At 46.4% G+C, this 26084-nt stretch overlaps 1 protein-coding gene across 1 annotated transcript; it reads left to right on the forward strand.

The window, feature by feature from the left end:
- Positions 1-1993: 1993 nt before the first annotated feature.
- Cmtm6 (CKLF like MARVEL transmembrane domain containing 6) lies at positions 1994-24770 on the forward strand. Its single transcript, XM_050126564.1, has 4 exons — positions 1994-2205; positions 12515-12691; positions 13655-13753; positions 21049-24770. Exons 1-4 carry the CDS (start codon positions 2068-2070, stop codon positions 21184-21186), a joined length of 552 nt encoding a protein of 183 aa, XP_049982521.1. The 5' UTR covers positions 1994-2067; the 3' UTR covers positions 21187-24770.
- The last annotated feature ends 1314 nt before the right edge of the window (positions 24771-26084 follow it).

Here is a 26084-nt window from a genome sequence, read left to right on the forward strand (position 1 = left end):
CTCTCTCTCTCTCTCTCTCTCTCTCTCTCTCTCTCTCTCTCTCTCTCTCTCTCTCTGTGTGTGTGTGTGTGTGTGTGTCAGGGGAGGCCAAAAAAGGACACTGGATCCCCTGGAACTGGAGTAATGGGTTGCTTGTGAGTTACTCTATGTGGGTGCTGGAAACTGAACTCAGGTCCCATAAAAGAGCAGAAATTGCTCTTAACCAGCGAGTCATCTCTCAGTCCCATACATACCATTTTAAATCTAGGATCTGCATATCAGAGACCATATGGTCTCCGTCTTTTGAATTTGCCTTATTTCACTTAACAGCAACACTCAGTTGTATTCTTTTTCCTGCATATGTCACACATACGCACAAACTGTTGAAAAACATTTCCCTGTGTATCCATACTGCGTTCCTCTGTTGGTGGGCATCCAGGCTGGCTCCAGTTCCTGGTTATTGGGAACACGCTGCTAGAAACATGTGCAAGGAACTCTAGGGTACGTTGACCCAAAGGCTTTTGTGTATATACGCATGAATGGCGTAGTGGTTGAACGGGAATTCTGTTTTCAGTGGTTTGAGGAACCCCGCACTGATTTCCACGGGGGACGCACAAGTTGGCACTCTCACAGTAGAGAACAGAGGTCCGTCTTCCCTGGCCCTTTGTGACATTCGCTCCTTCTGCCTGGGGAGAGCCCGGTCTCAAGGCTGCCTTAATTTGCATTTTCCTGAAGTTAAGGAAGTTGAACTATTCAAGTTCTCATTGGCCGTTTATCTTTCTTTTGAGAATTGTCTGGTCAGTTCAGCAGTCTGTTGCTTGATACAACAATTCGTTTCATAAAAATTGTGAACAGTTGCAAATGTGTTTAACCCTGTTAAATATAGTTAAATATAGTGAAATAAATATTTGTTTAGCCTCCCCTAAACATAGTTACATTAGCATATGTTTGGGAAAACATTTTAAAATAATAAACCCAGTTTCACAAAATAGTAGTAGACTATTTCACATCATTTATTGAAAAGAGCCAATTTCCAGGTCAAAAAGTGGTTTCTGCTGAATATAGATGGATTCTATACATCTTCACACTGCGTGCAAATATCCCACAATAGTGGGAAGAGAAAAATAAATCAGAACTCCATGGGAGGAGGTTGGGAGGTACAGCTTAACAGGGGTGTGTGGGTTTTAGCATGCCGAAGACCCTGAGTTCCGTCCCGACACCTTTTAAACACAAAACAGGCTGAGCATGGAGGAGTGCATGCCTGTAACCCCAGCACTTTATTTATTTATTATGTATACAATATTCTGTCTGTGTGTATGTCTGTAAGCCAGAAGAGGGCACCAGACCTCATTACAGATGGTTGTGAGCCACCATGTGGTTGCTGGGAATTGAACTCAGAACCTTTGGAAGAGCAGGCAATGCTCTTAACCACTGAGCCATCTCTCCAGCCCCACCCCAGCACTTTAGAGATCAAGGCTGGATGATTGGCACTAATTCCAGGAGCTACTACTGTGTTCTAGGCTAGTCTGGGTGGTGAGATCTTGTTCAAAAAAAAAAAAAAAAATCAGATCGAAACCAAACTTAAAGCCTGGGCGGAGTGATGGCTCCGTGGGTAAAGACACCAGCCGCCACTCCTAAAGATGACTCAGTTCTCGGGACCCACACGAAGGGATAGAACCGACACCCCGAATAGTTTCCCGACCTCCACAGAGTGCCCCTAGATAGGTTAAAAAACAAATGTAATAAAAAAAAAACCCACCCCCCAAACCAAAAAAAGAAAAAGCCACAGAAAAAGAAAAGTCCACAGCAAGCATGGAACTCAATTACCAGCATTTCAAGAGTTAACAGGAGAGCCGGAAAGGTGGAGGGGGCGTGGCGAACTGGGGGTGCGGCGAAGCTGGGAGGCGTGGCAAGGGGCGTGGCGAACCAAGGGACTTTCTACGGGCCGGGGCGCGGCGAGCGAGTGGGCGTGACGAAGGCGGAGCTGACCGGAAGCGGGGGCGGAGTCTCAGGAAGTGACGCCCCCTGCTGCGCGCGGTGACTTTTGCTGGGCGAGCGACTTTAGCTGGGCGAGCGACTTTAGCGGCGATGGAGAACGGAGCGGTGTACAGTCCCACCACCGAGGCGGCCCCGGGCGCGGGCCGGGGTGCGCGCAGCGGCCTGGCCGCCTACTTCTTCCTGGGCCGGCTCCCGTGGCCTCGGCGCATTCTCAAAGGCTTGCAGCTGGTGAGGCCAGCGGCGGCGGCGGAGGAGCGGGCGCAGGGTCGGGGGTCGGGCCAGGGTCAGGGCGGGGGACCTGTGGGCTGGGGAGCTGTGGGCTCGAGGCCGCCGCTGCTCGGACTCCTCGTACGGGAAGCCGCCGTTTCCACACCCCAGTTCCTTCCCTTTCCACTAAGGAAGGGGGCGTTGTAGTCCGTCTGCCTCCTTCCCGTAGCCCCGCGGTAGCTCCTCTCCCTCAGCCACCGAAACCTCCTTTCCCATCTCTCTGCGAACACTCTTTCATTATCGCCCTGAGTGCTTGTGTTTTAGACAACGAAGTACTTTCTGTTTATCATTTCTGGCTTTTGCGGTTTTCCGGGTACTAGCCCAGTTCAACTTGTCGGACAATTTGTGTATGGGTTGAACTTGCACAGTGGGTTCCAGGTAGAGTCAAAAGGACGTCTTTCTGGTTCGTGTGTGCTGGTGAGAGAACTAGATCACCGCATGCTTCTCAAGTGCCATAAGCTTAGGCGCGAAAATGTAGACATCTTTGATATTTGTATTATGATCAAATTGATACGCATGTTGCGTTTCAGGCTACTGACTCAGCTGTCAGTGGGTATTTTTTCAAGAAGACAATTTTAGGAAAAAAACAGACTGTTTGTGGTTTTTGCTTTGTTTTGTGAACCATTTTTGCTAAAAACAGCCCATGGGTTTCCTTGGGAAGGTTTAAAATTCTTAAAACTCCGATAACCAGAACTAACATTCTTGGAACTCAGTTGACCCACTTTCCTGGGGTAGAAAAACAGCAGTTAGGCATTGCTTTTAGTTGCTACAGCGCTGGAAGCTGGGGGATGAAGAAGTCACTTGGAGATAAGTTAGATAAAGTGATGTGTACGACCCTAGAGAATCTGGTCCTGGGTGTCCCTCCCTCCACACCCTCCTAGAATGTCCACAGTGGGCAGTTTCAGGTTCTTAGGCACTGGGCCTCCATCCTGTCTTCGCTCCTTTACGGAACCAGTTCCTTTTACACGAATGGGTGTGGTTTTGCCCCCCTCCCCCTCCCTTCCCGCCTCTCTTCATTCCCCTTCTCCCCTCTCTTTTCCCACTGCTCTCCCTCCCCCATCTTTCCCTCTTCTCACTCTGTTTCTCCCACTGTTTCTTCACAGGCTCTTAGTACTCTAGATTACCTTCACACTCATTACTTAGCTGTGGAGGATGACCTTGAACTTCTGACCGCCCTGCCTCAGTGCTGGGATTACTGGTGTGCCCCACCAAGGTGCTGAGACTCGAACCCAGGGCCTTGTGTATGCGAGGTTAGCACTCCACCAACTGAGCTATACCTATAGATCCAGATTCTCTCTCTCTCTCTCTCTCTCTCTCTCTCTCTCTCTCTCTCTCTCTGTGTGTGTGTGTGTGTGTGTGTCAGGGGAGGCCAAAAAAGGACACTGGATCCCCTGGAACTGGAGTAATGGGTTGCTTGTGAGTTACTCTATGTGGGTGCTGGAAACTGAACTCAGGTCCCATAAAAGAGCAGAAATTGCTCTTAACCAGCGAGTCATCTCTCAGTCCCATACATACCATTTTAAATCTAGGATCTGCATATCAGAGACCATATGGTCTCCGTCTTTTGAATTTGCCTTATTTCACTTAACAGCAACACTCAGTTGTATTCTTTTTCCTGCATATGTCACACATACGCACAAACTGTTGAAAAACATTTCCCTGTGTATCCATACTGCGTTCCTCTGTTGGTGGGCATCCAGGCTGGCTCCAGTTCCTGGTTATTGGGAACACGCTGCTAGAAACATGTGCAAGGAACTCTAGGGTACGTTGACCCAAAGGCTTTTGTGTATATACGCATGAATGGCGTAGTGGTTGAACGGGAATTCTGTTTTCAGTGGTTTGAGGAACCCCGCACTGATTTCCACGGGGGACGCACAAGTTGGCACTCTCACAGTAGAGAACAGAGGTCCGTCTTCCCTGGCCCTTTGTGACATTCGCTCCTTCTGCCTGGGGAGAGCCCGGTCTCAAGGCTGCCTTAATTTGCATTTTCCTGAAGTTAAGGAAGTTGAACTATTCAAGTTCTCATTGGCCGTTTATCTTTCTTTTGAGAATTGTCTGGTCAGTTCAGCAGTCTGTTGCTTGATACAACAATTCGTTTCATAAAAATTGTGAACAGTTGCAAATGTGTTTAACCCTGTTAAATATAGTTAAATATAGTGAAATAAATATTTGTTTAGCCTCCCCTAAACATAGTTACATTAGCATATGTTTGGGAAAACATTTTAAAATAATAAACCCAGTTTCACAAAATAGTAGTAGACTATTTCACATCATTTATTGAAAAGAGCCAATTTCCAGGTCAAAAAGTGGTTTCTGCTGAATATAGATGGATTCTATACATCTTCACACTGCGTGCAAATATCCCACAATAGTGGGAAGAGAAAAATAAATCAGAACTCCATGGGAGGAGGTTGGGAGGTACAGCTTAACAGGGGTGTGTGGGTTTTAGCATGCCGAAGACCCTGAGTTCCGTCCCGACACCTTTTAAACACAAAACAGGCTGAGCATGGAGGAGTGCATGCCTGTAACCCCAGCACTTTATTTATTTATTATGTATACAATATTCTGTCTGTGTGTATGTCTGTAAGCCAGAAGAGGGCACCAGACCTCATTACAGATGGTTGTGAGCCACCATGTGGTTGCTGGGAATTGAACTCAGAACCTTTGGAAGAGCAGGCAATNGGAGGCAGAGGCTGGCGGATCTCTGCGAGTTCGAGACCAGCCTGGTCTACAGAGCTAGTTCCAGGACAGGCTCCAAAGCCACAGAGAAACCCTGTCTCGAAAAACCAAAAAAAAAAAAAAAATTCTCATTACTTTATTATAACTCAGCAGAAGAGAACCAACCAGAAGTTTTGCTGGTACTGACATTTGGATCCCAGGGCTCAGTTTGCTTTGCTGTTCTGTGTGTTTGCCATCCGTTCTAAGGAGCAGCGTGAATGGCAGAAACACTGCCTCCGAGAAATGCCTCCGTTATGGGTGACTTGTAATGTTACAGGCTTGCTTTCTTTAACACGGAATTTTAAACACTTTTTCATTTCTATGGTTGCCCCTTTGTTCCTGCTTTTTCTGTTTTAATAATGTCTTACCTATTAACAATAAAAATATACTATGGAGTGGTTTTTAAAATGTCCCAAGAAAGTTATAGATGAGATCTATAAAAATGCACCCAGGATGAGCGCTATAGGCAAGACTTTCTTCGACATATACTCTGCCATTCTCGGCGTCTTGAGTTGACTTGAAGTCTAATAGTGTTGCAGAGCTCTGATAAGAACACAGGGTGTGGAGGCATCACAATCAGAAGAGGAGGCGCCGTGTGTTAACAGGGAACCTCCAAACCAAACCCTGAGATAAGTATTCAGAACGTTTGTGTGTGATTTGTTATTTTGGGTCCATAAATCTTAACAGATTCTCAAAGACTCCAAAGAGAAAAAGAAGCCTGCTGTGAAAAGTAGACTTGGAATTCTTCCAGCAGAGCCCTGGGCTGTGGGGCTGGGCGTCCTCTAGGTTCTTTCCACGGGTAGATCTCCCAGGCTGCTCCCGACTTGGTTACCAAGCTAATTTATCAAGGGGCACAGGGCGAGCCTGCGAACACAGGAGATTATGGTAGAAGTGCAAACAAAGCCTGTCTGGCTCTTGGAATTCTGCTGCTGTTTGTTACTTGGTCTAACCTGCATCTTGTCAAAGACTTGTGGAAAATGTAAAGGCTGGGCTCACTGGCTTCTACCTTTCCCGAGCTGAGTGGTGAAGGAGTGGGGGAAATGTTGTCAGGAGCTACTGGACCACACACACACACACACACACACACACACACACACACACACACACTGGTTTCCCTGTGTAATCTTGACTGTCCTGGCTGGCCTTGAACTCACAGAGACCCTCCTGCCTCTGCCTCCCAAGTGCTGGGACTAAAGATGTGTACCACTACCACTGGGCTAGAATCTTCAATTTTCTGCCAACTGGACTTTGCTTTATCCTATTTGTTGGTTTGCCCTTATGTTCCTATTTTATTTGTTATTTTTTGAATGTTTAATGATGATTTTTTTCAGGTTATAATGTTTAAATGACTATACGAACCTGTCTGTGATTTAAGTTTTAACTTAAATTGATTGTGTATGTTTGTGTTCATGATTCATGTGGATGGGTATGCATGCTATGTCATGTGTGTGGAGGTCAGAGGACAACTTTGTGGACTCGGTTCTCTCTCTCTCCTTCCATCTTTATGCAGGTTCTGGGATTGAACTCAGATCCTTGCTCGCATGGCAAGTGCTTTTACTTTGAGCCATCATGTCGTCCCCATAGTCTGAAAGGTCTTTATATGGATTCATACTTTTTTTTTTTTTGAGACACAGTTTCTCTATGTAACTTTTGGAGTCTCTCCTGGAACTTGCTCTGTAGACCAAGCTATCCTCAAACTCATGGAGATCCACCTGCCTCTGCCTCCCAAGTGCTGAGATTAAAGGTGTGTGCCACCACTGCCAAGCTTCATATAATCTCTTTGTTGATTATACATATGATTGAAAAACATTTACTGTTGGCTAGCATAACTATGAAACTAAATTGCTACCCAAAATGAATTTATTTAATTTTATATGTATTGGTATTTTTCCTGCATGTGTATCTATGTGCCATGTGCATGACTGATATTTCCAGAAGTAAAAAGAGTCATATCTGATCCTCTGGAACTAGAGATACAGGTTGTGGTGAGCTGCATGAACTATACTGGTTTGTGTGTGTGCCCATGTGTGTTGTGTATGTGGAGGGCAGAGGTCAACTGCCTCAAGGCTGGCTTGTTTCCACCTCCCCAGTACTCTGGTCCCCATGGGTGCTCTCTCTGGTGGTGAAGTCTCGTGTAGCCACAACTGGCCTTGAATTTCCCCTGTAACTAGGAGACATACTTAAATTCTGCCTCTGCCTCCTGAGTGCTGCATCACAGTTATTCACGTTCAGCTTCCAGCTTTTTTTTGTTTTTATGCCAGGCTCTTTTTTTATTTGTTCTTTTTTGTAGGTTCTAGGGAATCAAACGCAGGTCTTTGTAATTGTACAATCTTTATGGTTTTTCTTGTTTTGAGACAGGGGCTCATGTAGCCCTCCCTGTTTGAATGATTGACCTTGATTCAGAGAGTAGCTGAAGGTGTCCCTGAACTCAGGATCCTTCTTCCTCTGCCTCCCTGGGAGGTAGGTGCTGGGGTTGTAGGGTGTACCACCATGCCCAGCTTTTGTTTTGTTTGAGAGAGGATCTCATAGTGTAACCCAGGCTAGCCGGAGACTTGCTGTGTAGCTCAGGCTCACAGTGTCTTCCCATCTTGGCCTTCTGAGTGCTGGGATTGTAGGCATGTCCGCTTGTGGCTTCAGTGATATGTTCTTATTTTCTTTTCTTTTTTTTTTTTTTAAATCCATTTTCTCTTTCTCCCTCTGTGTGTGTGTCTGTGTGTCTTTTGTGAGGCTATGTGTATGTCAGTGCAGGTACCTGCAGAGGCCAGGGATGTCAGATCCCCTGAGGCTGGAGTTGCAGGTGCTTGTAGGCCACCCTGCATGGATGCTGGGAACTGAACTTGGATGCTTTGCAAGGGCAGTAAGTGCTCTTAACCATTGAATCATCTTTCCAGCTTCTTAAAACTGTTTTTAATAGTGTGCTCTTCTCTGAGTACATGTAATTTTATAGAAGATAATGTCTTCTAACTAATGCCAGTCACTTTTTAAAAATTGTTTTTATTGAGCTATGCATTTTTCTCTGCTTCCCTCCCTTCCTACCATCTCCCGTGGTCCCCATGCTTCCAATTTACTCAGGAGATCTTTCTTGTCTTTTTCTATTTCCATGTAGATTAGATCCATGCGTGTCTCTCTTAGGGTCCTCATTGTTGTCTAGGTTCTCTGGGATTGTGAATTAGAGGCTGCCTTTTTTTTTTTTTTTTGCCAAATTTCTGAAAGCTACTTATGAGTGAGTATGTATGACATTTGTCTTTCAGGGTCTGGGTTACCTCACTCAATATGATGCTTTCTAGATCTATCCATTTGCCCGCAAATTTCAAGATACCATTATTTTTTTCTGCTATGTAATACTCCATTGTGTAAATGTACTACATTTTCCTTATCTGTTCTTCAGTCGAGGGTCATTTAGGTTGTTTCCAGGTTCTGGCTATGACAAATGATGCTGCTATGAACATAGTTGAGCACATGTTCTTGTGGTATGATTGAACATCCTTTGGATATTTACCCAAAAGTGGTATTGCTGGGTCTTGAGGTAGGTTGTTTTCTAATTTTCTGAGAAATTGCCGTACTGAAATCCAAAGCAGCAGGGCTGGAGAGATGGCTCAGAGGTTAAGAGCACTGACTGTTCTTCCAGAGGTTCTGAGTTCAATTCCCAGCAACAACATGGTGGCTCACAAACATCTGTAATAAGATCTGGTAACCTCTTCTGGTCTGTAGGCACACATGCAGGGAGAACACTGTATACATAATAAAATGAATCTAAAAAAAAAAAAAGAAAGAAAAAGAAAAAAGAAATTCAAAGCTGCTGTACCAGTTTGCACTCCCACCAGCAATGGAGGAGTGTTCCCTTTACCCCAGTCCTCTCTGCCAGTCAGTTTTTAAGATGTTTAAGGGGACAGACTTTTACACTGTGTGGCACTAGCTCAGGTTCATCTGTAAACTCAGATGGGAAGCTGTTCTCCAGATGATCCCCGCCCTGAATGCTCTTTTTCCTCTAGCCATGTCCAGGTAGATACACTCAGAGAGCTGGCTGCATCGGGCACTTAGCTGTGTGCTCGCTGAGCAGTCTCTAGTATGATAAGTTCTTGCTGTTAATAATGGATGTGCTTACCAAGAAAACAGCAAGGAGTCTTTTATCAAATTCGTTTCTTTGCTGTGTGTGGGAGTCTTGCTTCCTGCCCTTGATCACTTGTGAAATGCTGGTGACCACTGTTTCTTAAAATTCTTCCTTCTCTTATTGAGCACATTCTTTTTCTTTATTTAATACAGAAAGTATCTGTTTACCAAAACAACTAAAATAAGATTAAAATAAAATAAAACACCCCATCTGACTCATTCCTAGGTATCACTGTTGGATACATTGTTTGGAGTGTTTTTACTTGCTTTAAAAGTTTCCCCTTTTATTTAAAAAAAAAATGAAAACCAATCTATCCTGACTTACTTATTCTGTACTCCCCCCACCCCCCTTTTTGGTTTTTCGAGAGAGGATTTCTCTGTGTATCAACCCTGGCTGTCTTGGACTTGCTTTGTAGACCAGGCTGGCCTTGAACTCACCTGCTTCTTTCTGCCTCTGCTGGGACTAAAGGTGCAGTACCACCCACTTTACCTCCTACTCTTGACCTGGGGAACTCCCTTAATTCCCAGACTCCTGCGGTTCTCATCACATAGCCACACCCATTTCTTTTGAATTTCTTACCATTCCCAGTTAGGTCAGTACCCCTTTGGACTCACCGGGCAGGTTCTTGCCCTCCTGAGTCTGTCCTTGCTCCCTCGACTGGGAATGTCCCTGCCCATGTGTCCATTCCCTGATATTTTCTCCACTTCTCAGGACTGCTCAGCTGTGTGGTGAGAAGCACGGTTGCCCATTGTTCCTGTGCATCGCTCGTATTGCTCCATCATGACATGCTCATACACACCCATTGTTGCCTGATCTTAAAGCCCACTCCGCGCTGGAGCGGGCATCCTGCCGAGGGTGATTGTAAAAGAACCGTTAGGGAGGAGTGAACTTCGCATTGACAGTAGTGTGTGATGCGAAGACCTTGGCCTTTAAAACTTAGAGATCAGAACTAGTAAGTGTTCAGCCTGGATGTTGAACTCCTTCCTTCTGCTAGGAGGGCTAGGTAGAGCCTGCCTCTTGATAGTACGAATGACTCTTGTTAATACATAGAGCAGGGCTACTGGTGGCCTGGGACCCTCTACTTCTGGGAGCGATCCTGCCCTTCTTCCCAGACAGGCAGCCTGTGTCTGTGCTGCAGGCCAGGCATTACTGTTTACACCCGGTTTCAATGGCAAACTAGTGTGGCTACTGGGATTAAAGATGTATGTTGCCATTCCCTGGTCCGTAAGGCTGACCAGTGGGGCTGTTTTACTCTCTGATCTTTAGGCAAACTTTATTTATTAAAATACAAATGGAATGCCACTACAAAATTAACTAACTAATTTGCTAGTGTTGGGTAGTGAACAAAGGGCTTCACACATGGTAGGTTTGCACTCTGCCAACTGAGCTCTAGCCTCCCCCAGCTGCTGAGATTGAATTTTTATACTTTGTACAGTTATCTGGAGATTGATCTAGACTGGACATTTTGTACCCCAGCTTCCTTTAGCTGATGAAGGCACCTGCATTGTGTCTAGTTTGGGGCTATGAGAATAAAGTTGTTATGATGTTCCTGTACCTGCTTTTTCTTAAGGTAGGTTTTCATTTCCCTCGAGTACCCAGGAGTGCTTAGCTTTGAAGAAGCTGCTAGTTTCCCTAGTGCTGGTCTGTTGACATTGGCAAGAAAGTGTGGGTGAGCTGGGCAGTGGTGGCATGTGCCTTTAATCCCAGCACTTGGGAGGCAGAGGCAGGCGGATCTCTGTGAGTTCGAGACCAGCCTGGTTTACAGAGTGAGTTCCAGGACAACCAGAGCTACAGGGAAATCCTGTCTCGAAAAGCCAAAAAGAAAAAAAGAAAACAAGTGTGGGTGAGCCGTTCACTGTCCATTGTGAAATGCAGCTCTTGATTTTTATTTTTATTTTCTTTTCCAAGCTTCCCTGTTTCTTGTCTGGTTTTGTTTTTTGTTTTTGTTTTTTCTTTTTTCTTTTTTTTTTTTCCAGGGCTGGGGATTGAATCCAAGGCCTCCTGAATGCCAGACATGCATTCTACCACTCAGCTACATTCCTAGCTCCTAGGTGGTTTTTTGAGACAAGGTCTCACATTGTAGCCCAGGCTGGCCCTGAACTCCAGTGGATCCTGAGTGCTGGATTCATAGGTGTGCACCAGCTCTCTAGTCTGCTTTGTTGGTGCCTTTTCTCTTTTCTTTTCCTTCCCTTTCTTTCTTTCTTTCTTTCTTTCTTTCTTTCTTTCTTTCTTTCTTTCTTTCTTTCTTTCTTTTGTAGCAGTGTGTGCTACTCTTGTGTCTGTCTGTTTCTCCTGCTCTCCCTGGGGTAAGGCGGAATTTCCCTTGCCTTTTCACTTTGGGTCATTAGTCCTTTCGATGGTTTGGGCACTCAGAAGGTCATTCCCCAAGCTTTCTCAAAACCTGCTCGTGAACAGTCAGTCTTCTTCCACTTTCTGAAGTGTTAACCCCTGAGCGCCTGCTCCTCCCTCGCAGAGCTGCGCCCTGCCTGTCTCCAGGCCCTGGCTGCACAGGGTTTCTGTAAGGCTTAGTGTTTTCTCCTTGAACTTCCCTTCCTGTGTCCTCGTCCCCTGCACCCTGACTTGACTCTGCTTTTCTAGTCTGCTGCCCTGTCTCCCCACCCCCACCCATAAGTACAGAGTTATCTGACTTCTCTGCCAGGCGACGGCTTTCTTGCCAACTGTCAGTGATACCACCACCGGCTCTCTTTTGTGCGGCTAATGCAGGTTCTTGCCCTCCGCATAGCAGTAGCGTGCTCGCCACCTGCTGGGCACACTTGCTCTCATCTCAGAAGCCCTGGGCTGCTGTTTCTTACTGCTCTTGCTGGTTTCTCTGCTTTGCAGACTCTTCACAGTTGCCGCACAGGAAGACTGCCCCCTCTCCCGGTGATCTCTCAGACCTCTTCCTTGGCTGCCTCCCACAGTCTGTACGCAGGCACACGTCCCCTGCGCTCTAGACTGTCTCACCATTTGCCTCCAACTATGCCTCTGCCTACCTCTCTCCCTGACTCTTTCGTTACAGCACAACAACAGCAACAAAAAGTTTGCGGTGCATTGTGGCACTCAGCTTCCTCTTCTTCTAAAAGCCCTTTTTTTGGTGGAGGGGCTGTTACAACACTTTCATTGAGTCTGTCTGACACACAGTCATTAACTGGTGTATCCCTTTAAGGCAAGAGGACTGTCAGTTCCGTTAATCAAGTTTGTCCACGAATCTTGTTTGCCCCAGCCTCTACTTTATAAATATTGAGTAAACAAAGAGTGGGTTTAATTTTTCTTAGGAGGGGTGGTCTCACAGCCTTGGCAAGGCTGGCCTTGAACTTTTGTTCCTCCTGCGTCACCCACAGGACTGGGTTTATAGGCCCATGCCACCAGGCACAGCCTGCATGTAGTTTTGATTGTCATGGGTTCTCTGAATCACTGAGGTCAGTTGGTTTCCTTTTGTAGCTGCTGTCTTTGCTGGCCTTTATCTGTGAAGAGGTCGTGTCCGAGTGCACGTTGTGTGGAGGCTTGTACTTCTTTGAGTTTGTGAGCTGCAGCGCCTTTCTCCTGAGCCTCGTCCTGCTGACCGTGTACTGCACACCAGTGCATGACAGAGTGGATGCTGGGAAAGTCAAGTCGTCGGTAAGTGGGGAAGACAGCCCGAGTCAGGGCGCGCGTCTGCCAGTCGTCCTGGTTCATTGGTACAGCGGTGATGCTTTCAGAGCAAAGCACCGGGAAGAGTGGTGTCCATGTTCTAGCTCTCTGCATCCTGGCAACTCGGGCGCCACTTCACTGACGGAGACAGGAAATGAGTCTAGAATGAGAGGGAGAGGCTTCACCTAATTCATGTTAGACATTTCAATGTTGTTTGCTTTAACACAGGGTCTTACTAGCCCAGACTGGTCTTGAACCTGTGATCCTCCTGCCTCAGCTTCTGAGTGCTGGCATTGTAGACTTGGGCCACTATGCCTTACTTAAACATTTTTTTAGAAGTTTGGTTTTGTCACTCTTTGTTTCTTACATTTTAGAGTGTCATTCATTGGCTGTGTAGTTAGGAATTATGTGCCTGCTCCCTACCAGGCACCGTGTGCTGGACACGCAGTGGTAGAAATAAGCATAAAACTACCAGACAGAAGTTGAGCTCAGTAGTAGTGTTTGCCGAGCATTCACAAGGCCATAGGCTCACTCCCCAGGAATACCAAAAAAAAAAAAAAAAAAAAGGGAAAAAGAAAAACCAGATCAAAACTGAAAAAGAGTTAGTTATGGTGGCACATGACCTAGTGTTAAGGAAGCAGCGGCAAGTGGTTAGATCTCTGTGAGTTCAGGCCAACCTGGTCCACACATTGAGCACAGACCACCCAGGGCGACATGGTGACACCCTGTCTCAAAAAATATTTTTTTTTTTTTTTGTGATACACAATTATGTTCAACTTAAAGTTGATAGCGTTTGCATGTAGACGTGTTGAAAAGGTACCAGGCTGGCATGTTTAAATTTGGGTTGCACCAAGAATGTGTAAGTCATTCAAGGGTTTTCGAAATTCAAACTGTTAAACTTTGTGTCTGCCTGTCTAACCTGCTGTGTTCTTGTTTCCTCTGCCCCTGTAGGATTTCTGTATCACCCTGGGAACAGGGTGTGTGTTTCTCTTGGCATCTATCATTTTTGTTTCTACCCACGCTGGGACCTCAGCTGAAATCGCTGCAATCGTGAGTACTTTGCATTTTTAACCTTCCTTATTTTTGTTTCCTTAGATATAGAGGATTTAGGGGCTGGAGAGATGACTCCTCAGTTAAGAGCACTGGCTGCTCTTCCAGAGAACCCAGGTTCAGTTCCCTGCACCCACATGGCAGCTCACAACTGTCTGTAATTCCAGCTCCAGGAGATTCAACAACCTCATTCAGATATACATGCAGGCAAAATACTAATGCACATAAAATAAAACTAAATAAATCATTAAAAGAAAGAAATAGAGAATTTAGAAAGTTCTTGATAAGTTCTATACAAGAGTAATAATTATTACTTATTTATATTCATGATGCGTGTTTGTGAGGTGGGCACCTGTGTGCTGTGATCTATGTGGAGGTAAGGGATGATCTTCAGGTTGGCCCTGTCTTTTTTCCTTGTTTGAGACAGTTTTTCCACTGCTGTATAGCCAGGCCAACCAGCCCACTAGTTCCTACCCCTCCTTTTTGAGATAGGGTCTCACTGTGTAGCCCTGGCTGGCCTAGAACTCAAAGAGATCTGAGTGCTGGGATCAGTGGCATGAGTCATCTCACCTGGCCCCATTAGCTTCTTGGAATGTCCGATTTCCACTTCCCATTTCCTGTAGGTGTTCCGTCTGCTTTTAATACTGTGTCTGACTTTTACATGGGCTCTGGGATCTGAACTCAGATCTTCAGGTTTGTGTGCCAAGCACTTTACCCCACTGAGCCATCTCCCCAGCCTGAGAGTAGTTTTTCTTCTACTTTTAAATGTAATATTGAATAGAAAACCTAAAAGTAAACAAATACGGTAGTCTTAAGAACCTAGGACTGAATTTGACTGAATTTTGTTATCAAAGTTTACTTTATCCTACATATAAACAAGTGTCTGGTAATGCAAGTGGCAAGAGCCTTTGTTATACAGTTTTTGTTTTTTTGCCCTGTAGTACTGCTTTAGTGCAGAGGTACTCCCGAGAAAAGGCTTGCAGGCTTAGCCCGGCAAGTTGTGATGGAGTGTTTGAGTGAACCAACAGAAGTTGTTCTTCTTCTGATCTGCTCTTCAGTTTTCCTTTGAGTACTTATTTTACTTTTTGTTTTTCTTTTCTTTTTTTTCTGTCTTTTTTTATCTTCTTATTGTTTGTTTGTTGCAATACTGGGGATTGAATTTAGGGCCTCATACATGCTAGGCAAGTATGTTTTTTTAAAGATTTATTTATTATGTATACAATATTCTGCCTCCGTGTATGCTCACATGCCAGAAGAGGGCACCAGATCTCATTACAGATGGTTGTGAGCCACCATGTGGTTGCTGCGAATTGAACTCACGACCTCTGGAAGAGCAGCCAGTGCTCCTAACCATTGAGCCATCTCTCCAGCTCCCCCCCCCCTTTTTTTTTCCGAGACAGGGTTTCTTTGGAGCCTGTCCTGGAACTTGCTCTGTTGACCAGGCTGGCCTCGAACTCACAGAGATCCACCTGCCTCTGCCTCCTAAGTGCTGGGACTAACGGAGTGAGCCCCCACCACTGCTGGGCATTATCAACCATTCTTAACACTAGTACTGTGGAGCCGGGCAGTGCTGTGGCACATGCTTTTAATCCCAGCAGGCAGATCTCTGTGAGTTCGAGGCCAGCCTGGTCTACAGAGCTAGTTCCAGGGCAGGCTCCAAAGCTGCAGAAAACCCTGTCTCGAAAACCTGAACCACAAAACAAAACAGAAAACCAACTGGTCCTCTCTGTGGAGTCGACCAGCTCTCACATCCTCTGCCGCACGCTGTGAAAACATGCTTGCCTGTCCCAAACTTGCTTCGGTGTGACACTTTGAGTTGTAAAACCCTTTGAGACAACGAAGGGTTGTTCAGTGAAGAGATAGTTATTTGAATCCTTTGGGCCAAGGGTTGTGGGTTTTGTTTTTTGTTTTTGTTTTTGGAGACTGTGTAGTCCTGGCTGTTCTGGAACTCACTCTGTAGACCAGGCTGGACTCAAACTCAGAGATGCGCCAGCCTCTGCCTCCCAAGTGCTGGAATTAGAGGCATGTGCTACTATACCTGGCCCCCTTTATAAATGTGGGTTTGAGGAGATTGAATTCGGTGCTCATGCTTGCAAGGCAAGAATTTAACTGACGGAGTTATTGCCTTAGCCCTGAAACTACATTTTAAGATAGAACAATACAAAAGGTGTTCAGAGTGCTGAAAGATGGGTCAGCATGGAAAGCTGATTCTGCTGAAGACCCAGCTTCAGTTTCCAGTGCCCACATCGCAGCTCAAAACTATCCATAGTTCCAGAGGATCCAACTCCCTGCAGCACCAGGCACCCATACAGGCAAAATACTCAGATGCAGAAAAGAAAAAAAAAAAGTAAAATCTTTAAAAAGAAAGCTTTGAGAGAATTGCAGACGTTACCTTGCCAGCCTGGTTTGTAAGGGGATGGACAGATACAGTCAGGCCTCCAAAGGGGAACGGCCCATGTTCGGTAGAGAGTTTATAAATTAGTTTGTGTGGGCTGTGCTGCGCACATACAGGAAATGAATGGTGCAGAGCCCGGTTTACTGTGTGTGTTCTCCGGGGTGGAGGAGGGGTTGAGGAACCGAAGTCAGAGACTCTGAGAGATGACCAGTCATCATGGAAATGTGAGCCAGGTGTGGGATTGCCGACAGTCCTAGCATCCTGGAAACTGAGGCCAGCTACCTAGGAAGTCACCCCCCCCCCCCCCCCCCCCCCTCAGCACAAAGTCATGGAGGAGGCTGGGGTTGCAAGAGATTTGGTGCTGTTTTCTTCCTGTTTTGTCTCCACTTCCTCAAGGGTTTTGCTAGTGAGGAAGCTAAATTTGAAGCATGGTCTTTTGTCTCTTGACAGAATTCTCAGAGTGTTTGGTCATATGTTAGAATAATACAATGAGGAAGTGATTTAGGGAAGAGGAAGTAGGTAGTGACATCATGTCCCTGGGTGACAAGTAACTGGAAAATGTATTTTAGGTCATTTAACCCAGTAGAGTTTAAAAAATGGAGTTTTTCTTTAGGTATGAATAGCTTTATCTGTCTCCACCTAACCTGGTTGCAAATCACGTTTCCCCTAACACATCTGTGGGTCAGTGAAGCCCTTACTAATAAGCATGTGTTTGATACCATTTTGTGGAATTTCCTTTATCACTGAACTGAGTCTCATTGATGGACAGTCCACAAAGGCTCCTGCATACATGTCAGGTATAGCAGAGGCTGAGACGGTTCAGCTAGTAATGCTGGCCACCACCACAGGGACTTGACCTTGAATCCATTGAAAAGGCCGGAAACAGGGGTGGCCTTCCTTTCACAAGTTTTGGGGTGGGGTGCTCTAAGGTAAAATACGGCTCCACTGGAGGAACGTGGGATTTGTAGAACATTGATAAGTAAGTAAGTAGATGCTTCAAGGCCAGTTTGGGCTGGTAGGCTGCAGGGTGGTGTGTCTGGATCCCTTCCATGCTACCTTGACTCCCAAAGTGGCCAGGTCTTAAAGCAGCAGGTCCAAGTTTTGCCTTTTCAGACTGAGGTGGAGGGGAGAGGCCTAGGGGATTGAGATGTTGCCTGGGGTTTGTCCTGCTGCCGTCATGTGTAGGTACTAGGGTTGAGACCTCTTGAGAAAATCGCAAGTGTTGATGTGTCTGTGGATAATAGGATAGGGGGGGGGGATCTCCATATGTGTGTGTGGGGGGGGGTATTTTGTTTTGTTTCTGAGACAGGCTTTCTTTGGTAGCTCAAGCACCTCAGCTCTGTAGAACAGACTGGTCTCAAACTCATGGAGATCCCCCTGCCTCTGCCTACCAAATGCTGGGATTAAAGGTGTGTGCTACCACCACCCGGCAAGTGGGGGGACCTTCTTAATGACTAGACGGATTTTTCATCTTGAGGCAGTCATAGAAAGAGATAGCCGTGTGGCTTTAGGCACCCCTGTCCGTATGGTGACTTGCTAGCCTCTGAGTCAGGAGATAGGAGATAGACATTCAGCCCAGTGTGTGTATGTGTGTGTGGGGGGGGAGACTGGGTCAAAGGACTGTTGTAGCACGAATTCCAATTGGTCTTAATAATAAAAATCCGGAACCAGATTTCAGGGTAAATGCTGAAAGATCAGAGAAGTCAAGGAGCCAGCCACTAGAGAGACCCTTTACCTCTACCAAATCCTCAGGCCAAAATGGGCAAGATCCTGTCTCCACGAATCCTCAGACTGAATGTAATGCACTCCTGCTCCTCCTGCCTTATATTCCTCTCTCCACCCAGCCGTATCCCTTCCTATCTCTACCTTCCTAGTGGTGGGATTAAAGGTGTGTGCCACCACTGCCTGGCCTCTATGGTTAACTAGTGGCTTAGCTCCACACTCTGATCTTCAGGCAAGCTTTATTTGTTAAATCACAAACAAAATATCACTGTCTTACTTGCAGCCAGCGAAATGTTGAGAGTTATGGTAAGCTGCAGGGTGAGGGATCTAAACGTCCGGCCTTGGTGCCTCCTTAAAAGTCTTGTCTGGTAAAGCAGAGGGCTATGTGGGCCACCAAGGAAGCATTGTGGTAGATGTGCCTGACAATGGGCGTTCTTGAGTTGTAAGCTTGGAAAATTGGGACATATTCTGGATATAGGTAGCCTATAAGTCTGAGGCTTCTGCCAGAATAGCAGTGTCTAGAACCAGAGTGAGTCTCTGCAGATCAGCACCGGACAGGAATAAGAGAAGCACCTCTCTAATGGAGACCACACAGGCACGGGAAGCTAAAAGGGTAAAGGAAGGGGAGGAGCTCGTTGTTGTGAGAGTGGGTCAAGGTTCCAGGGATAAATAGAGAACACAGTTTCATCTAGAAAGTTCATAGAGCTCCCTTGTAATCAGCAGTCAGCTATGCCAGGGACAGCAAGGGCATCATTATGGTCAGTGTGGCTGGTCACCAGCTCTCAGTGAGGAGAGTTTGAAGGAATTCTTTCCCGTGTTAGAGAGGCAGGTAGGACTGTGGGAGGAAATGGCCTTGTCTGGTTGATTTTTGAATATGAGTTTGGGGTCCTTGAGGAGGTCAGAGGGCTGTGGGGTTGCTTTGAGAGCTTTTCTTCAGGGGTGGAGCCTGGTTTTAACATAGTCTGTGAGCCTGCTTTAACCTGGAAAAATGAATTCAAAAGCTAAGACCCAATAATTCAGCAGCAGATGGGGTGAAGGGCCAAGAGGGTTAGCAGGGCTTAGAGGTGAAGATTTTAAAGTAGAATTTGTTCCCCAAGAGGATGGGGAGAGGTGGTGAGTCAGAGGAAGGCTTCGGTAGCTGGTTGTTAGCAGTGTGCCTTAGAATGTCAGGTGTGTGATGTGGGAAGGTCATATATCTATCTGTTGCTTTCATTGGTTAATTAATAAAGAAACTGCTTGGCCTGATAGGTCAGAACATAGGTGGGTAGAGTAAACAGAATAGAATGCTGGGAAGAAGGGAAGTGAGGTCAGACACGATGGAGCCAGCCACCAGGTCAGACATGCTGAATCTTTCCCGGTAAGCCACCACCTCATGGTGCTACACAGATTATTAGAAATGGGTTAGTCAAGATGTGAGAGTTAGCCAGTAAGAGGCTAGAGATAATGGGCCAGGCAGTGTTTAAAAGAATACAGTTTGTGTGTTGTTATTTTGGATAAAGCTAGCCGGGAGCCAGAAGCCGGGCAGCGGGAGACGGCCCACAGGTCCCTTCTACAGGTGTGTGAGAACGCGGCTATGTGGGGAAGGGAGAGTCACTTAACACAGGAGCCTCATATGCCTGTCAGAAAGGACTTAGGCTGAGTGGAGCTTGGGGCTGCTCCAGGCATTCACCTTTGCTGGTAAGTTCAGTGCTTGTGTGTAAGGCCGTTCATCTCTCTGCTCTACATAACAGTGGAGGTCTGTTTAGCACTGTGACTTCCAGGTGGCGTGGTGAGCTTTGCAGGCTCCCTGTCTGACTTTAGATGTGTATGCGGGGCCGTTGTCAGTTTGTATGGTGGCTGGGGACTTTAAGGTATCCATTACTACGTCAGTTGCCTTGGATGTGTGATGGAGAGCTTCTGCCCCTTCAGAAGGGCCAGGACTGGCACATGTGTGGTCTTTTAATAGATGCCATCTGAGCAACAACCTGCCAGTCTGGGCCAGAGGTTTGTTCTCTTGGAGCCCCCCCTCCCCACTTTCCCACACCCTCAAGGTCACACAGCTCTCCCCCTTTCTTTCCCTCGCCACACAAGAGTCAGGGACAACTTGACTCTAAGCATATACCATGGACTGTTGTTCACCCACATGGCAGAGAACTGACCTCTTCTGAAACCTACAGGGAGGCCCCCACACTCTGTCTTATAGGACTGTACTCTTCTCAGAGTCCCCGTCTCTCTGTGGCATTCGTGCCTCCTTAGACCCCAATGTCTGAGACCTGTCAGGTGGGCCCTTCTTGGAAGCTGTTCCTTTTCTTCAGAAGAGGCCTTAAAAGACAGCAGCTAGGAAGGAAGATGGGTGTGTAGCTTGAAGTTCAGCCTTCATGTCAGCCTTGTGTGTCCTGGAACTCACTCTGTAGACCAGGCTGGCCTCGAACTCACAGAGATCTGCCTGCCTCTGCCTCCCGAGTGCTGGGATTAAAGGCGTGCGCCACCACAGCCCGGCCGCTTAGGAATTCTTAGTGTCCCTTGTAGTGGCGGGTAGCTGCTGGATGAGATGTGTTTGGTGGTGTCGGGTAGAAGTTTGGATGGGGACTTCTGCAGTAGCTCTGAGAGAGAGGAGCAGGGAGACTAGGTCTGTCCTGGGCCGCCATCTCTTCCAGTATAGACTAGGTCTGTCCTGGGCTGCCGTCTCTTCCAGTGGTAGCTCCTAAGCTCGGAACCGGGTCTGCAACTCCGGTAGCACTCTTGCTGAGCATGCAGCAGCACTGGATTCTGTGCCTGGCACCACACAACAAAAGAGCTGCGTTGTTACCTCGTGGGACTTTGAGTAGTACTGTTACTCTGGACATTTTTCTTTTGTCACTTCTTTTCCTCATTCAGTGGCTTTTAAATTCTATTGAAGAATACTAAGTGTGGGGCTAGAAGAATGGCTTAGCAGCTCAGACACTCACTGCTCTTCTAGAGGACCACCAGAGTTTGGTCCCCAGAACCCATATCAGTGGTGCTATCCCACCTCCAAGGGACCCTGGGTTCTCTTTAGGCCTCCAAAAGAACCCACAAACATGTGGCATTTGCTCCCCAGACAAATACATACACAGAGATAAAAATGAACATCTTTTTTGGAAAGTAGTTAGAGGGTGGAACGGCTATGAACTCTTGGGCTGAGTAGGACACGTGGTTACAACCTGCACTTCCTCCACAGGTGTTCGGGTTTATGGCGAGTCTGGTGTTCCTAATTGACTTTGTCGTCATGCTGCATGAGAGACGGCAGGAGAGCCAGCTGAGGAAACCTGAGAACAACGCCAGGGCTGAAGCCCTCACTGAGCCACTGAATGCTTAAAGCTGGAGCACGTATTGCGGACCAGAAGAGAGCATCTTCCATGTGACCAGTGTCATGTGTGCTCCTCTTTTGGAGAGAAGGGAAGGACAGGAGGGCAGCTTCTCAGTGCTGGACTGAGTGGCAGCCCCTCCAGTTAGCTCAGAGGGTTTTTAATAACGGTTGGAACTCGTTTCAAATGGAGGAGGTTTGTTATTTGTTTATTTTTAAAGACAGGACTGTTGCCTTTGAATTGCATGTCTGTCATTTGCTACAGGTCAGCCCTCACCAGGCCTGGCTTCCAGACCGTGTGTTCTCCGTCCTTTCAGGAACTCTTGCATTTTAAAATCATTCACTTTGCTGTTAGTTTTTGATAGTTAAGTTCTGTTCTGATGTTGGAGATTTAATTTGTATTTAAGTTGTTGGTATGGGCGTTTTTCCTTAATATATGATCCTTGTATTTACTGTATCTTGTTCAACCGTATGTTATGTGCTAACCTTTCAAGGCAGTTATTCTGAATTCTTTCTGATCCATGCATTGCCTAACAGAAAATGCGTGGGCTGCTGGTGTTTTATGTGTACAAAAGCAACAGTATCAAAGCCTTGTGCTTTTTAGATTGCACTCTGGTTGTTGAAATTAAGTTTAAAAGAAAAAAAAAGATTGTTATGGAATGCAGAAAAACTGAAGAAATTGATACTACATCTAGAGACCAAAGATAGAGTAGACTCTTTGTCCTGTACAGTGGATGTAACTGTACAGATAGGCTGGACCACTGGGGAGAGATGTGAAGGGTCATGCTGTGCACACACGGAAACAATTGATGCCTGCTGTGTGCACACGGAAACAAACAGTTGATGGTGTCTGTGTTGTGTGCACACGGAAACAGTTGATGGTGTCTGTGTTGTGTGCACACGGAAACAGTTGACGGTGTCTGTGCTATGTGCACACGGAAACAGTTGATGGTGTCTGTGTTGTGTGCACACGGAAACAGTTGACCATGTCTGTGCTGTGTGCACACGGAAACAGTTGACCGTGTCTGTGCTGTGTGCACACGGAAACAGTTGACCGTGTCTGTGTTGTGTGCACACAGAAACAGTTGACCATGTCTGTGCTGTGTGACATGGAAACAGTTGACGGTGTCTGTGCTGTGTGCACATGGAAACAGCTGATGGTGTTCATTCTGTGAGCTGGACACTGGGTCCCCTCCTGGCAGATGGTCATTTCTTCTCAAGTGAGCATCGCTCTGTAGGCTTCTCTTAGAGTCCTGGGCTGGGTTTGCTCACTAACCCGAAATGCCTTTCCTGACTTTCTAGATGGTCCCTGTGCTGCGTCACCATCCGCCAAGGGAGCCGCCACTCTTGCTCTTTTCCTTTTTCACTCAGATTCACTGTCAACCCTCTCCAGGCCGTCCAGACTCTGTGCCCTTCTTATCACCAAAAGTCCGAGGTAGGAACCCCTGCTGGTGAATACTGTTGGTGATGCTGGAAGCCACAGGCTGCTCCTGACACTTTGGAAGGGTTGCTTGTTGCTGTAGGGGTACCTTAGAGCCACTGGGGCACCTTTGTGCCCAAAGGGGATCTTTCTTATCTTCCTTCTGGGGTTTGACTGAGACTCAAGTATGTCAAGGCCTTCTGTGCCCTGGTGGAGGTTTCCCAGGCTGGCGTTTCTCCCTGAAGACGTGTGATTATGTTCCCAGGGATTTACTGTAAAGTTTCCCTCCTTTTTGGTTTCCTATCTGCCACTGTGTGTGTTCGATGATTTTGGTTACAAGCGTACAGCAGTTGTAGTTCTCAGACGGGGATGAATCTGGGCACACAGCTTCTACTCTTTCTTACTCACTGCCTGATCTGCTGGCATCATACCTTCTTGATCATGAAACCAATCATGGATGTTGGCCTGCCATCTAAGAGAAGGGGGGGAGGTAGGTTCTTGAAACCAAGAATAAAATAATTCTAAAGGAACCAGTTTATAGCAGACAGTTTTTAGAATTTCACATCAGGCTATGCTGTAGTCACTGGAAATACTGTCCAGACCTATGGAGAACTAACAGCAAATCAAGGCAATGTTAGTGTTACAAACCGTTAGTCAGCTGTCTGCTACTCTAACAAAATACCTGAGACAGTCAACTTAAAAAGAAGAAGCGTTAGGGCTGGAGAGATGGCTCCGAGGAGGAGGTTACGAGTGCTTCTTACTTCTCTGCAGAGGACCTGAGTTCTCTCCAGCGTGCACATGAGTGCCTGCCAGGGGATCCAGTGTCTTTGGTCTCTGGCACCCAGACATGCATGGCATACATTCACACATACATACATAAATTAAAGTAAATATTAAAAGTTAAAAAAAAGAAAAAAGAGTTATCTTGGTTTGTAGTTTTGTAGGCTTCAGCCCATGGTCAGTCTGTTGTCTTAGATGGCAGCGCATCATGGTGGGGGTCTGTGGTAGAGCATCCAGGAAGCAAGGAAAGAGTGAGTGTGTCTTGAGATCCCGTGTTCTCTTTGGAGGGTATGCCCCCAATGACCCAGGAACTCACACTAGGCCCCGCCTCTAAAGGTTTCTGACACCTCTCGACAGTGCCATCCTGGAGAACTGGCCTCTGATATTCAGGGCCTGGGGACAACTCACCTCATCAGTGCCCCTCTCTGCCCGTGTTTGGCTTCTTCAGGAGAGACAGACACTCTGGCCTGGCTCCACACATGCAGCAACTTAGCATCCGTGGGTTCGTGGGTTTGCTCTGTGCCGCGGCTGAGGGCTTCCTCAGCTACTTCTTTCTTTCTTTCTTTCTTTCTTTCTTTCTTTCTTTCTTTCTTTCTTTCTTTCTTTCTTTCTTTCTCTCTCTCTCTCTCTTTCTTTTCTTTCTCTCTCTCTCTCTCTCTTTCTCTCTCTCTCTCTCTCTCTCTCTCTCTTTCTTTCGTGTTCTCCCTGCATGTCTGCCTGCAGGCCAGAAGAGGGCACCAGATCTCATTACAGATGGTTGTGAGCCACCATGTGGTTGCTGGGAATTGAACTCAAGACCTTTGGAAGAGCAGGCAGTGCTCTTAACCTCTGAGCCATCTCTCCAGCCCCCCCTTTCTTTCCTTTTAAGATAATTTGTCACAGCCTGGTCTACAAGAGCTAGTTCCAGGACAGGCTCCAAAACCACAGAGAAACCCTGTCTCGAAAAACCAAAAAAAAAAAAAAAAAGATAATTTGTCACTTGTATCTGTTGTCATTCTTGGAACTTTCTCTTTTGGGGGACCTGTGCTTGGCTTCTGCCTTCCCTGGGGGGAGATGGGGTTAAAGACTGTGGCACTAATAAGCTCAAGAGCTGGGACCAGAGGTCGCCGGGCAGAAAAGACGCCTTCATTTACAGCTGTGGAAAATTTGATTTGCTGTATTTTATACAAATTGTTTGGAATGGTTTTTAAGACTTAGAAGGGAAATATACTACAGCACAAGACTTTTATAATTACTATACTTAAATTATGCTTTATGTGGGGACCGGGAAATGTATTTTTACATTGCTTATATCCAATCACTTTTGTATTTGTTGATTTAAGCCTGTGGGTCTTTTTTTTTAATCACTATTAATACCAACTTTTATAATCTTTTAAAATAAATCCTCTTAATTTCAGTGTTGATGTCTTCACAGTTGTTCAGTGCAGAGACTTGTTTATAAGCCCTTATTTGAGGGGCAGCCGTCTCCTGTGGGTGTGTGGTTGGTGGAGTCTGGAGGAACAGACCTGCTCCCTGTCTGTGGAGGGCATATTTAAACAGCATGTTTGTCAGCCAGCCAGCACAGGGGGCCTTTAGCGCCAGCACTTGGGGCTGAGGCAGGAGGATCACCGGCTTCAGGCTAACCTGGCCTACAGGGCAATGAAAATGTTCTTAGGACCAGCTGTGGTGGAAGAGATCTCTATAAGTTCAAGGCCATTATGAGTTACAGAGTGAGTTCCAGGTCAGCCACATAAACAAATGAAAACAAAAATATTTTTAGGGCATCATGTGGGATGACTGAATGGCTTTAAATCCCTTTGCCTCCTCTTTCTCCTCTCCTTTCTTCTGTTTTTTTTTGTTTGTTTGTTTTGTTTTGTTGTTATTGTTATTGTTTTTTGAGATAGGGTCTCATGTAGCCCAGGCTGGCTTCAAACCCACTATGGAATGAGAATGACTTTGAACTCCTGATCCTTCTGTCTTCACTTCCCAAATTCTGGTATTATAGATGTGTGCTCCTCCACCTAAGTAATTTAAAAGAAGCAAGTTTGGACTCTGCTTCACATTCTAGATGTGACTCGGTGCTATAGACAGATGTATCTGTGATAACCAGAAAGTGTGAAGCAGAGCAGGGAGGTTCTGCTGAACCCGAAACTATCTGTGGAGTCTGTAGAATGCCTGCCTCCAGTCCCTCGAGAATAACAGGATCTTTATAGTCCTCAGGAACTCACTGGAATTTGTACATTCTTCAGCCTTCTTTGTTCTGTTGATAAATAACACTGTATCAATATGCAGCCAGCTGCGAAGAGCAGAAAACCTATTGCTGTGTCTCCAACAGTAAGGAAAACTTACTTCAGGGTAGGTCTGGGGAAGGTACTATGCCGGGTGGCCTGTGTCTGTAGTCCCTACATGTGTTGTGTGAGGCTGAGGCAGGGGAATCAGGGGTCAGAGGCCAGCCTGGGAAATGCAGTGGCTTCAATAATATCGTCCCAGCTTAACTTGTGTCCTGGGTTTTCTGTCCATCCATTTTCTGCTGTGAGTTTTGTCCTCAGAGTTGAGTCTTTGTGTGATGACCTAGACACCACCTGCATAAGAACTGTCCAAAAGCCGGGCGATGGTGGCGCACGCCTTTAATCCCAGCACAAGGGAGGCAGAGGCAGGCGGATCTCTGTGAGTTCGAGACCAGCCTGGTCTACAGAGCTAGTTCCAGGACAGGCTCCAAAGCCACAGAGAA

Source organism: Alexandromys fortis, unplaced genomic scaffold, assembly GCF_014885135.2.
Source record: "Alexandromys fortis isolate MF-2015 unplaced genomic scaffold, M_Fortis_MF-2015_v1.1 scaffold_269, whole genome shotgun sequence".
In the NCBI taxonomy this organism is placed as follows: Eukaryota; Metazoa; Chordata; class Mammalia; order Rodentia; family Cricetidae; genus Alexandromys; species Alexandromys fortis.